The sequence below is a fragment of the Nesoenas mayeri genome (genome assembly GCF_963082525.1).
Source record: "Nesoenas mayeri genome assembly, chromosome: 12".
NCBI lineage: Eukaryota > Metazoa > Chordata > Aves > Columbiformes > Columbidae > Nesoenas > Nesoenas mayeri.
The window spans coordinates 13,665,691-13,678,835 of NC_137547.1; the positions used below are offsets into that span (position 1 = coordinate 13,665,691).

At 41.9% G+C, this 13,145-nt stretch overlaps 1 protein-coding gene across 7 annotated transcripts in view; it reads left to right on the top strand.

Annotated features, from left to right (window-relative positions):
- The window catches only part of SF3B3 (splicing factor 3b subunit 3), a 29,559-nt gene that overhangs the window by 1,122 nt on the left and 15,292 nt on the right, over nt 1-13,145 (top strand). For 6 of the 7 annotated variants that reach the window (XR_013922720.1, XR_013922721.1, XM_080352252.1 and 3 more), the window contains exons 2-11: nt 112-224; nt 646-972; nt 2,109-2,281; nt 2,657-2,798; nt 3,826-3,938; nt 4,704-4,841; nt 5,874-5,977; nt 7,068-7,233; nt 7,744-7,839; nt 8,370-8,442. Coding sequence is in view for 5 of the 7 variants with exons in the window: in XM_080352252.1 (XP_080208378.1) it covers nt 155-224; nt 646-972; nt 2,109-2,281; nt 2,657-2,798; nt 3,826-3,938; nt 4,704-4,841; nt 5,874-5,977; nt 7,068-7,233; nt 7,744-7,839; nt 8,370-8,442 (1,402 nt within the window). In the remaining 2 variants the exon portion in view is untranslated. The remainder of the gene's footprint in view (nt 1-111; nt 225-645; nt 973-2,108; nt 2,282-2,656; nt 2,799-3,825; nt 3,939-4,703; nt 4,842-5,873; nt 5,978-7,067; nt 7,234-7,743; nt 7,840-8,369; nt 8,443-13,145) is intronic. The other variant, XM_080352254.1, reaches the window with a different exon arrangement.

Sequence of the window (13,145 nt, forward strand, 5' to 3'; positions counted from 1 at the left end):
TCTTCTAATATAAAGTGATATGTGCAGAGAAACCAGAGGGCAGTGGTTCTCTCTGTGTGCTATGGAAGGATTTATTTTATAAAGTATGCATTTGTATTCTCCTTGTGGCAGACTCACTGGAGCTACAATAAGGTGAAACAAACCCATTGCCAACATGTTCCTCTACAACCTGACGCTGCAGCGTGCCACTGGCATCAGCTTTGCTATTCATGGCAACTTCTCAGGTAATTTTCTCCTCCTTTCATGTGTCTTGGCTTGAACTCTGTCGGTTAGTAGTAGAAAAAGAGGTGTTTGGTTGCTGAAGCTAATCTGCTTCAGTGTAGTGTTTTTTTCACTGATGTATTATCACTTGCTCTTGAGTGTGTTCCATGAGTTGTAACTTGTGGAAAGATCAAAAGAAGTCTGGGTTGTTTATCTATGGATTTAATCTAGTGTTTTGTCCACTTTCCTGGTCTGTTAAAAGGTGCTCAAACAAAAGTGGTGCTCAATGTGGTAAATAAGTTGCTTTGAATTTTTCCATAGTAATAATGAAGCTCTTTGGCATTTAGCAGTAATGAAGTTTTAGCTATTCTCTTACGGTGCTTCTGGAAATCGCATGTTCTGCTTTGTTGTTTCTAACTCTTTATCATGTGTTGGCTTCTTCAGGAACCAAACAACAAGAAATTGTTGTTTCCCGGGGCAAGATCCTGGAGTTGCTGCGCCCTGATCCTAACACAGGGAAGGTTCACACTCTGCTGACCGTGGAAGTGTTTGGAGTCATTCGCTCCCTCATGGCCTTTAGGCTAACGGGTGGAACCAAAGACTATATCGTTGTGGGCAGTGATTCAGGACGCATTGTTATTCTGGAGTACCAGCCCTCAAAGAATGTGTTTGAGAAGATTCATCAGGAAACCTTTGGCAAGAGCGGATGTCGCAGAATCGTTCCAGGCCAGTACTTGGCTGTAGATCCAAAGGGTCGTGCCGTCATGATCAGTAAGTCAGTCTCTTATCTTCTGTTCTCTTTATTTTTTTTTCTCTCCTGTCTGGTGGATATTTATTTTAGAGCAAGTTTCTGACAGGTGTAATTGGAAGTGTTTCTTCTTCGGCAGTTTACTAGGCTATGAGGCATGTCAAGGAGAGTGCAGGCATTCAGAATAGTTCTTTGATGCTGATGGAATTGCACAAATTCTAACACTAGGCCAAAACAATTTGGAAAGAGGCCAGTTTGCTCAGCGGTGCGCAGAGCCCTGAAATGTGTTGTCTGGGAGAGAAGTTTGGATCGCGGCTGTTTGTGCTACAGCGCAGGCCGTCAGCTCCCTCAGCCTGAAATGATGTTCTGAACTCATGTCTCTTCTGAGCTGCATTGTGGAGACAGCAAGATGCATTTCTGATCAGGCTATGCTTGGGTAATTTTTTATAGGATTTATCATGAGGTGCCTTAGTGACTTGGTACTTGAACTTTACCCAGTTTGCCAAAGCCAGCTTTGTGCAATACCGCTTTCCTGTGCATTGACAGCAGAGACTTGTAATGATAAGTAGTTTAACAGTGTCCCCTTATGTCAGGAATGACAGTAAATAATATTGTTTCCTTTCTAACAAGTCTTGTTTTCATGAGCAAGAAGGTGGCACAGTCACAATTGTGCCATTTGCGATGATGGTTAAGAGTGGTGTTTGTTATGTTATGCATGCTGTCTATCAGGCAAAAATTGTTTAGTTAAAATATTTCCGAGGAAAGGTGGTCTCGCCAAATAGCTTTAAATGGTGGAACATCTGGCTACTTCTTTCAATTAGTTTTTCCTTCCCTGCAGTCTGTCATCTCTTGTGTGGTTGAATGAGTGAGTAGATCTGCCTGTAGCCATTGTAGATTGGATATTGGGCTAGATGCATGTAGCTCAAGGGGTTAGTCTTTGGCTTTAAAGAGCTGGAGCTATCATTTGTACTTGCAGCCTGAAACATTTAAAATGAGACATCTGAAGTTAATTGGCAGCACAGATATAAATACCAATAATGAACTTCAGCAGAAGTAGTGCTGACATTGTCTCGCTAAGTTGTATAGTAATATTGCACTGCAGGTGCGAGCAGGTGTGATCACCAGATGTGTTTCAGGGGCTGTTGTCCTTTTCTTACAGGTGCAATTGAAAAGCAGAAACTGGTGTATATTTTGAACAGAGATGCTGCTGCTCGTCTCACCATTTCCTCCCCACTGGAAGCCCACAAGGCCAATACCTTGGTCTACCATGTGGTGGGAGTTGATGTGGGATTTGAAAACCCAATGTTTGCTTGTCTGGAAATGGATTATGAGGTGAGAAGAACTTGATCTTCCTTTGCTGTCTTCTGAGCGTTGTTGTTCCTCTTCTGTTCTTTATCTGTCTGTGGAGGCAGGGAACGTTGGTTGCTTTTGCTGCCTGAAACAACTTCCGTTTGTTGGAAGCTTACTTACTTTTTGTCTTGCATTCAGTCAGAATGGGCAAGTCTTTTCTGCCTTGGTGATTCTTCTTACATTCTTGCTGTTCAACTGCAAATGTGCATATTTTCTTTGAACCTTTTTTTCTGTATCTCCCAGCAAGTCTTCTTTTGGACTTGATTCTAATGTTAATCAAAACTGTTTTCCCATGTGCCAGCTTTGTTCCTCCTTTAATACCTTTATTGAAAAGACACCTCACGTGTTCTGTTTTAGGAAGCAGACAATGATCCCACAGGAGAAGCAGCAGCCAACACACAACAGACATTGACATTTTATGAACTGGACTTGGGTTTGAACCATGTTGTTAGGAAATACAGTGAGCCCTTGGAAGAGCACGGCAACTTCCTTATAACAGGTACTGACCACCTGCCCACTATGTCATTTTCCCATGGATCTTCTTGGTTCCAGTTCCCCAGGAAAAAAGAATCAATGTGATTTACATCTTAGGAGTTGGTTTGATAGAAGTCTGAGGCATTAGTATAAATTAATTTACCTTGGAGTCAGGTAGTGCGTGGTGGTTCACACATGGAAATATGCAAGAATACATTGAGCTGCAGTTTGAAAGTGCTGCTCATCTCTTTTTTAGATAGATTCAGAAGCCAGGGAATATCCAGAATATAAGGGCTATTAATTGAAATGAGCTGGTAGCAGATGCAAAAGCATGTGTTCTTAGGTAAAGGCATAGATGCTGTTATACTCTCTTGCATGGGATTCTAGCAGCTAATATACATTCAAAAGGCAGTAGATGAATCTGTGGACTAAAAGCCCACTTACAAGGATTGGATTGCAAAGCCAGCCTAACATCTTTGACATGGGAAACTGCTGAATTGCTGCCGATTCCTCTCCAGCCACAGGGAAGCTGAGCTGGAAGAGCTTTCCCTCTCATTGCAGCTGTCAGGCACCGAATATTGGGCTGGATCTGACTGCTGCTACTACTACTTTGACATCTTTCGTTACGCTGGGATTTCAATAGAAGCATTTTACAAAACATGCTCTAAAAATGAAAGATATGTCAGAAAACATTTGGCAGCAAGCAAACATGTCAGTAACCCAAGGGTAGTGTTAAACTGACAAGTTGCTGCTGTGGTATTTTGGGCATGTTGTGGTTTTGTAGATGAGAATAAGCCATGAAGGATAAAACATAAACTGTCTGAAGTTGCATCCTTCCTTTTTCTCCATCTTGCTCCCCTGGTTCCATCTACCCTGACCTGGAAAGCTGTACTGAGTGTTTTGTCATCCCCTTTGATAAGATTAAATTTTTTTATGCAGAGCGATATAGAGAAATGGAAACTTGCTTTAGAGAAAGCAAAAATAAATGTTCTGCAGTCAGTCATGTCTGTGGTACAGGCTATTTTCATAATTGTTTCTTTTTTGTGTTTCAGTTCCTGGTGGTTCTGATGGTCCTAGTGGGGTGCTGATCTGTTCTGAAAACTATATTACTTACAAAAACTTCGGTGACCAGCCTGATATCAGATGCCCAATTCCCCGGAGACGGGTGAGAATTTTGAGATTCCTACCCTTTCTTTAAGATTATCTTTGTCATTGCTGAACGAATGCTTGGCATTTGCTGTTAAAGGTGTCGGGGAGGTTTTAAAGTAAGGAAAAAGGGGTTGAAAGTTTGTTGGCGTGTCGTCTACCTCCTGGCTGCACGTTACTTGTGAGGCAGTATGGGCATAGCCTGAAGTGATGAGTTTGGTTCATGTCTCTTCTCTGAGATTTATGCTGGAGATACTCCAAGGACTCTGATCAGGCACAACGGTGGCAGCACTGTTGGTGTAAAATGGGATTACTTGAGATGTGAGTCATGGTGGCCATGGTGTACGCAGGTGAATGTGACAGCTGCTCTGTTGTCTCTGAGGCTGCTTCCTCCTCTGTTGGTATTGTGCATTGTTGTGTCCTTTGTCAGTGCTTTGAACACCTGCCAAGGTTCAGGTGCTCAAAAACAGCTCTATGCTGATTACACCCCTTGCCTCCATGTTTGGTTTTGGCATGGGACAGAGTTGTTCAGGGAGGAGGGCAAAAGGAGATGTCATGCTCAGGTGCAGTGTCTTAGTGTCTTAGAAATGTATTTCCTTCTGGGGCAGAGATATATTAAGGGTTAACTGTGGGTGTAACTGAGGAGATGCGCTTTGTGTTGAAAACGTCCTCACATGCTGTCAGCTCTTAAGGCACCTGTGAAATGGAAATACTTCAGTTGGTGAAATCACATCTGCACTTGCCAGGTAATTCCACCAATGACTTCTGCTTGCCTTCTTCACAGAATGACCTGGATGACCCAGAGAGAGGTATGATCTTTGTGTGCTCTGCTACACATAAGACCAAGTCCATGTTCTTCTTCCTGGCCCAGACAGAGCAGGGAGATATCTTCAAAATTACTCTGGAGACTGATGAAGACATGGTAAGCATCATATGAACAACAGCAAAAGCATTCATTAAAAAGAATCCTTAGTCAATTATTTTGATTCTCTAAGGTGGTAAATATTTAATATTGTGGTTTTAGCTATATAATGGTATGTGTTTTACGTGATTTGTAATACGATTACACCCACGCTTGTAACTGTTGCGTACTCATATAGAGATACAGCACAAGGTTTGCAAAATCCTCTGAGAATTATACTGCAGATTCATTTGGGCATATTTTAGATGTTCTGCAGGCAGTCCTTTCTTCAAAAGCTGTTTTGTAAAGTGTGGTCCATTAACCTGCTAGAGGGTATTCCAGAAACTAATTCTGAGGAGCTTAGTTTCTGTTGATCACAGTAGCTGCTCTCTCTTTCATCTCTTAATTGAATATTTCTATGCTGCAATCAGTTTTTGTTGCAAATCAAGATAGACAGCTGATCCATGAGTTAAAATAACAAGCTTGAACTGGTTTGCTGCTGCTTGTCCTAATATTGGTGATGAAAAGATTTCTGCTGCAGTGAATCAGTTGGGTTTTTTGAGTAAATATTGAATATTAGTTCCTCTTTCATCTGTAGATGTCAACTTTGGTACAAGGGTGATTGTGTAGCACCTTTAAGTGTCTTAAAATTGTTTTTGAATGTTTCACCAGGAGCTATTGTGACCATATCGAATGTAGAAATTTGGCCAGGACAGTTAATTATTCATGTGTTGGGAAGTGACTGGTGTTGAGTGAAGCAAATTTCTTCTTTTAGATAGCTTGCTATTTTTGCAGCTGTTTTGTTGGTGTGATTTTTTGGTTTTCCAAACAGACTCGGTGTTATCAAAGCCAAAAAGTCGTAGAAGAAAACAGGCAGCCTGACATGTTTTTGTGATTTACAACCTGCTGCCCTAGGCTACTGATGTGGTTATGCCTGGCACACTCTTGCTTCCTTTCTTGGGAGAGGGTAGCTAGGCAGGGGTTTTTTTTATGAAATCACATGTATAGCTGTGGTACTTTACTAGTACTGACACGTCTTCCTTTGCCCTTCAGGTAACAGAGATCCGACTGAAGTACTTTGACACTGTTCCTGTTGCAGCTGCCATGTGCGTGCTGAAAACGGGGTTTCTCTTTGTGGCATCTGAATTTGGAAACCAGTGAGTAAACAGTTTTACATCAGCATTTTTCTCCTGAAATGGACTGTTTCTGTTCAGGACTGCAAACTGACCCTTGAACTTATTGAACGTAGAAAGACAACAAACATCTCTGTAACAGGGAAATTAGTGCTTTGTTCACATGGCTTGAGTAGAACAATGGGTTTAGACTATGACTGAATAGGGGAATTTTCTTGTTGTTTGAACAAAGGTTAGATATTAATAGTGCAGAGAACAAAGGATTACATGCTCTTGCAGTAGGTTTTGGAAGAACTGAGCACTTGTAGTTCATATAGCATCCATCGTGTATCCAGGTGAATTATCTTTAATCAGTTTGATCAGTTTTGATTGAACTTCTGTGTGTTTTGGCCCACTCAGAAGTAGATAAGGGTTTTTTGTCTGTAACCATGGTCAATAGGTATGTACTTGAAGGCTTTCTCAATTCATGTTTGGGGTTCTAGAGTATTTTAGAGATTCAAAGGAGACTTTGTGCACCTTTGAAGATGGCTTAACAGTGTCTTAACTGGGGGATTCACAGGAACGGAGATTATGTGGTTGGTTGGTTTTTTTTGTCCTGGCTGCATCTGTAGTTGGCCACCTGAGGGAGCTCCAGGCAGATTACTGGGGTGAATCTGAATTCAGTTGTATAAACCAAGCTTTTGAGAAAGCCGTATTCATTTGAGCATTATTAAAACCAGGAAGTAAATCAGACTATTCTTGTAGTCTTACTTTTTTTTCCTCTGAAGTTTAACTTGATTGTAGTGATATTTAGGCTGATAAGATGGAATAGGGGATGCAGTTAAAAATAGGGAGATGAGAGTATTCTAGTAAAATAGATAACTGTGGAGCTGCAGTTGTAGCCATTGGCCTTGCTTGTAGCCTCAGCTGTCAGTTGGTGCTTTGGCTCTAACGCAGAAATATTAAATATTTTTTCACAAAGAAGGCAATCCTTAAGGCTAAATTTTAATAGCTGTGTAATGTAGGGGAGGGTTTCTGTCTACCCTACTGCCTGAATATTTGGGTAAGTCTTACTTAGAGAAGGCTACATGAGCTTTGCACTGAACATGCTGTTGCTCTTCCTTTCTGTCTCAAGTTACCTGTACCAGATAGCTCACCTGGGTGATGATGATGAGGAACCAGAGTTTTCTTCTGCCATGCCTCTTGAGGAAGGAGATACATTCTTTTTTCAGCCACGACCTCTCAAGAACCTGGTGCTGGTAGATGAGTTGGATAGTTTGTCTCCTATTCTGTGTTGTCAGGTATGTTGCCGTCACCAAGCTCCCATTCACCATATAAGTGTGTTTTTTTTTTTTTAATTACAGAGAAGATGATCATAGATGCATGACTTCTTTTTCCTCCACTTCTCTGCGGAATATTTGTGTGTAAACAGAGTCACCAAAGCTGCATTCTTCTAAATTCTTCTCTATACTAAATAGTGATAGAAAAGAAAGTCTGCTGAATTCACAGACAGCTGCCAAAGACTGGTCCTTGGCCTGGCAGCCTTTGATTCATGTGATGATAAATATCTCTGGACATGAGGTGTCAGCCAGCAGACCTCTGTGGCTCCTCTGACCATCAGACCAGCTCTCTGCTCTGCAGAGAGTTTGGTTAAAACTTGCCATGATTGCAGGGCAGCAGATGGTACACCCTGTGGCGTCTCCACAGTGTTTGTGTTTGAAAAAAAAAATCTTAAAGCAGTAGTGTGGCATATATAGTTTAGTTTATTTTCTCTTCCTGCAGGCACTGTTTGACACTATTTCTCTGTGCAGATAGCAGATTTGGCCAATGAAGACACACCCCAGTTGTATGTGGCTTGTGGTCGGGGGCCTCGGTCATCTCTGAGGGTTCTGAGACATGGACTTGAGGTAAGACTTCCACCACGTTAGAAGAACAGCTTGAGACGAAGACAGTGGGATGAAATCCTGGAAATAAGGGTACTCAAATGGAGGGATTCTCCTTTAGTCATAGTCTGGAGAGAGAGAGCAGCTTTCATTAGGCTTTTTTCTTGCAATTTGAAGGGTTGTGCCGTTTACTCTTCGTCTCAAAGGTTTTTTGTTTAATTGACTCCAACCACCTGCATTTTGTTTCTTCCGATACTTGAGTGTATTGAGCTGGGACATTCCTGGTGTCTCTGCCAACTGCTGCTGCTCCCTTTGCTGTGGGCGGGTGACCTTGTTGTAAAGCTGAACATCCAGAGCTCTAGTGCTGTCGTATCATTGCTGAGTGTATTCTACCCCGTAGCACATCTGGCACAGGGAGAGAGCATGAGAATTGGGAAGGAGTAGCTTTCCTGCCCAGTTGTGGGAAGGCTTAAAAACTTCTGGTGGTTTGGTGAGTTACTGTACTAAGTCTAAACATCTGTTTGCAAAAGAACCTTGTTCCTGTTTACTCTTAGGTATCTGAAATGGCCGTCTCAGAGCTGCCTGGTAACCCCAATGCTGTGTGGACTGTGAGGAGACATGTTGAAGGTATGCAGTATTTTCCTAAAAGACAGGGAGGTGCTAATGTTTTTGGGTGTGTTCTGTTTGTCGTGGGGGGATTTTTTTGGTTTGTAGGATTTTTTGGTTTTGTTTTCTGTCCAGGAAGTCAGGAGAGGTGCTGCATGATGGTTGTATGCCATCCCCAAAAGTTATGTTTTGAATCAGCAGCCACCTGTTTGTACTTAGAAGCCACCCTCTGGTCCCCTAGAATTGTCACATGTCCCTTCAACAAAGAAGCACCTGCTTGCAGCTGCATCCATCACACAGTATGCTGGGTCAGCTATACAGTTGCAGCCTGAAGCTGCTGAACTTCTCATCTTTTCCCACTTCTCATAAGTTCTTGCTCTGGCATCAGCAGGCAATGATTATGCTTTTTGTTGGAGCATACTCACTATTCTTTGTATGCATGTTGACAGCTACAGTAATCAGCTCTTTGTGAGAGTGTGGGATACAAATTATGGAACAAAGAAGATAAATCAGCAACAGTATCTGTATTTTATTACTTCCCTCTATGCATATCTGCAAAGAAAACAGTCTGTTTGGGCTAGGACATGCTCCCTATTCAAAAACCCAGCAGCATTATAGAATGCTGCTAGTTCCAGGAAGGTCAAGATTTAAAACTGGCAGAATGTGCTGGATTGTGGACTTGGGTTATTTTCCTGATATGAAATAATGGGCTTGCCTCACTAAAGTACAAGAGGAAATGTAATACTTTGTCCTGCCTTTCTCTTGGGGGTGAGAATGGAGTGCCTCAGGAACACCTAAAAAGCCTGAAATTAATCTGTTCTGCATAATGACAGTCTCAGTGATTATTTCTGAGGCAGTGCTTTGTATAAATCTTGCAAAGACTTCCTCTAGGTTTATGCACTGGATATAGAAATGCCAGATTGTTGCATTGGAGACCTTAGCCTGCTGCGGTGACATGGTATCTTGTTTTTAAGTAATCAGAGTAGTCTGTCTTCCAGGGAGACAGTAATCCTGTGGGTATTTCAAACATTGCTGTGGGATTTTCCTTGCCATCTGAAACCTGCCATCAATTCCTGTGGTCATATTCTGAGACTTGTGCTTAGGCATGAGCAGCATGGAAGAAACTTTGAGCACTAAGTGCATTCATGTTCCACAGAACTAAGAGTTGTGAGGAAAGTATTTTCACAGTTCATATTAAAAAAAAAAAAAAAGTGCTTTCTTAAAAGAGGCATTCCAGTTTGTTAGAGACAAGCCTTTGCTCCTGCCTTCTGGAAAAGGAGTTGGTAACTCTTGGTCCCTCTGTGAGATGGAAACTTCTGACATGACCTTACCCTTCTAAAACCTTTTCTGTTGGGGTTCCAGAGTTTATCTTTGACTTTTCAGGAGACGGAGAACCATTGATAGCGGACATGAAACGGACCTGTCTCGCTGCCTCCTCTTTTTTCCTCCTTCCAAATTCTCCAGGTTCCTGCATGAAGATCTTCTCCATTATTTCAGAAAGGCCGGAATCTGTAGTCGTTGTGAACTATGCTACGTTTTGAACGTGGTTTAAAGTTATGTAAAACCAATCTCCAGGTTACAACTCTTTGAATTCAGAAATGGTTTTAGTGGGTTTTAAACAGAGACTGCAGAACCTTTTCAGACATGTATCTAATCTTGAAATTGGCCAAGTTCTGATTTTTTGAGTGTTCAGTTTGCAGTGTCAGGCTGCCTGGTGCTACTGTGGTGCCACAGTGTGTGTGTGCTGCAAGGCCTCTGTAAGACATATACAGGTTTGCAGCCTTTGAAGCAAATACTAACCTTGGCTGGTACGTGGTGATAAACACTACCAATACCAAGCCTCTTTTTTTCTTCCACAGGTGGCTGGTGGTGGAGGTGCTGATCACCACAGGTGTGTACCTGCTGCTAGGGGCTACTGTACTATCCCACAGGTTAACCACAGAGAATCCCAAAATCATGAGGCTAGTTTTATGCTAAGTTTTTTTGTAAATTAATTCTAGAAGCTGTTGTGTCGTTTGGGCGTAGTTGCCTTTGTAGTTCTGTAGTGCAAGAGTAGACAGCAACTGCCATTCCATCTTACAGTTTTTGGGGAACAAAATAATTGACTGTCTCTGTGAAAGGGTCGGTTCTTGATAAAATCAGAGGTGTGCATTTCAGGGGTGTTTTCAGCTCCCTCTAGACTGAGGATTGGCTTCCAGCTGCTTTGTACAGATCCAAGAGAAAATGATTGAGTGTGCTTGAAGCACTTGTAGTTGTTGCTAGCATGGGATTGCCCTCTTGTTGTGGATATGTCAGCCCATCAGACAGAAGTGGATGGGATTTGGACCAAACCCTCTCTTGCAGTTAAATATTGAGGTCAGGGGAGCTCAATGGCTGTGTGCTTTGCTGTGGAGATAGACGTGAGCTGAGACCTAACAGACTATGCTCCCTACCCGGCACTCTTGCATAAAAAGCAATGTGCAGTGAGTCACAGCTGCAGAGTCTCCATGCAGTAGTGAACAGAAGCCCAGGGAAATGTCCTGTCATCCCATCAGTATCATTTAAGTGAGAATAATCCTGAATTTTGTCACTACTCATGTGTTTATTCACTGAACTCCTCTGAGCTAGTGGTGACTAAGTTTGTATTGGTGCAAATTCACATGCTGCAATGTGTGATAAAACAGTATCAGGCATGGACTGGTGTATAGGAATGGCATTTTCATGGACTTACTCAGAGTCTGTGACAAATAATAGAAAGGACAGCAGTAGAAAGTTCATGGACTGGAATGTTTTCATAACTGGCCATGACGTGTGCATGAAGCTGCAGAAAACTTGTAATGAAGGCACAGGAGAGTGAGTCCAGCTGTAGTTCTTCAGGGTCATTAAAATGTCTCTATTACTTGCTGAAAGGAGCTAACTGGAGCAATTAGAATTGTAATAAGCATCTCTGAAGTCTTGTGTCTGCATACAAAATAACATCTATCTGCTCAAAACTCTGGGCAGCCTGATGTTATGCTTGGGATTGTGCAGGACTAAGTAGATATCCTTTTCATATTAAAATCTATAGAGCTCTTTTTCTAACAGAGAATTGCTTTTCAGTGTGCCCTGGGGATTTACTCTGCTTAATTTCAACTAGGCTGCTATATTTTCTAAACCAAAATTGTATTGTTTGAATCTAGATGAATGTATCTTATTCACTGACTTCATTCTGGTAAATCAAACCCTTTATTTCAAAAGCTCCATCAGAGAAGCATTAGGCAACACTACTGGACTTCAAGCAAAAATGCACTTGTCACTATTATTGACACAGACTTAAAGGCATGCTCTAATATAACTGTAAGCCATGAAAAGAAAGAACTAAAAGAGTATTAAGAGGTAGGAATGAGTTTTCGTTTTGAGTAGGACTAAGGGAATCTGTTTCGCTTTCAAATGGGAGCTCTTTGTCCTGCTCCAAATCACGTGGTTAAGCCTCCAGCTGGGACATGGTGGTTTATCATGAGAATGACAGCCCCCAGGGAGGAAAGCAGCAGCTCTCAAGAACTTGGAAAGCAACGATGGTATTTGAAATTGAATTTTTAGAACATCCTGTCTACAGGATATTTATGAATTAAATGCTTAGCCTGTGAACTGCTAGAATCTCTGTTTAAAGTGATCGAGGAATTCTTATAGACTTCTGCTGATCAAAATTCATGCAGGCTTGTGGGAGAAGCTGCTATTTAGTGTGGAAAATAACCAGTGTGCAATGCTGTACATCTTACTGAACTCTTACTGTCTGGCATTAATGGTAGTTGGTGAACTACCATTGAAGTAGTTAGTGTTTCTAACCACTTTCTGTGTGCGGGTTCAGTTCTTATTTCCCCAAGCGGACCTGGTTCTGGGGGCAGGGGTTCGGGAGCATATTGAAAGTTATAGGCTATGACCCTTGATAGAGTAGTAATGGAGTTTATGCCACAAACCACTGTTGGAACAGATTTAATTACACAAAGCTCTTCAGTTTGATCAGAGCTGGGATCTGTGTACCAGATGTTAAAGAGAAGAATGATGGTTTTTTTTTCACTTGCATATTTTCAGCTGTGTGTAAGAACTTTGTTACAAACGTGACACAGCAGGTTTGGCAATGCCTCTCTCTAAACAGGGTGGATAAGAAAAGGATCAGTTCCTGAAGCATTTGTTTCAGTTAACCCAGTTCAGTTTCTTTAAGCTGCTGCAAGTTATTTGCTCGCATCCTGTATTCATCCCAGTGAGAGTTCTCTATTTTCTTTCTCTACTCAGAGAGTCATTAGCCACTTGTCCATGTTTCCCACATTTGCAAATTATGGAGAAACTCTGCTTAAGGCCAAAAACTGTGACAGCTCTCTTACACCCTCACCTCTGCTAACTGTCTTGGGCTGTGGTGCATAAGTCTGAGCTTTGGATTATAATGGGGAATAGCACTTGCATGACAACAGCAGCAGAGCTGCTTCTCTGAAGCAATCCTACTTCTCCACTGAGGCTCCTGGCTCCATTTCCCAAGAGACTTTTATTTGTTTTGCTTTTGTTATTCTGTTTTAATGAGACTCTCTTCTCCCTCTGTTTAAAGCCTATAGCTTTATGCAGAACAAAAATGGACAGCAGTAATCGGAGGCATTCCCTTTACCCAGTCCTACTATCCTTATTTCCCACAAAGTTTCCCTATTTCCAAATGAGCTCTTAAGACTCTTCTGATTAGCATAATTTGCCATGTCCAAGCTACTGGACTTATCTCC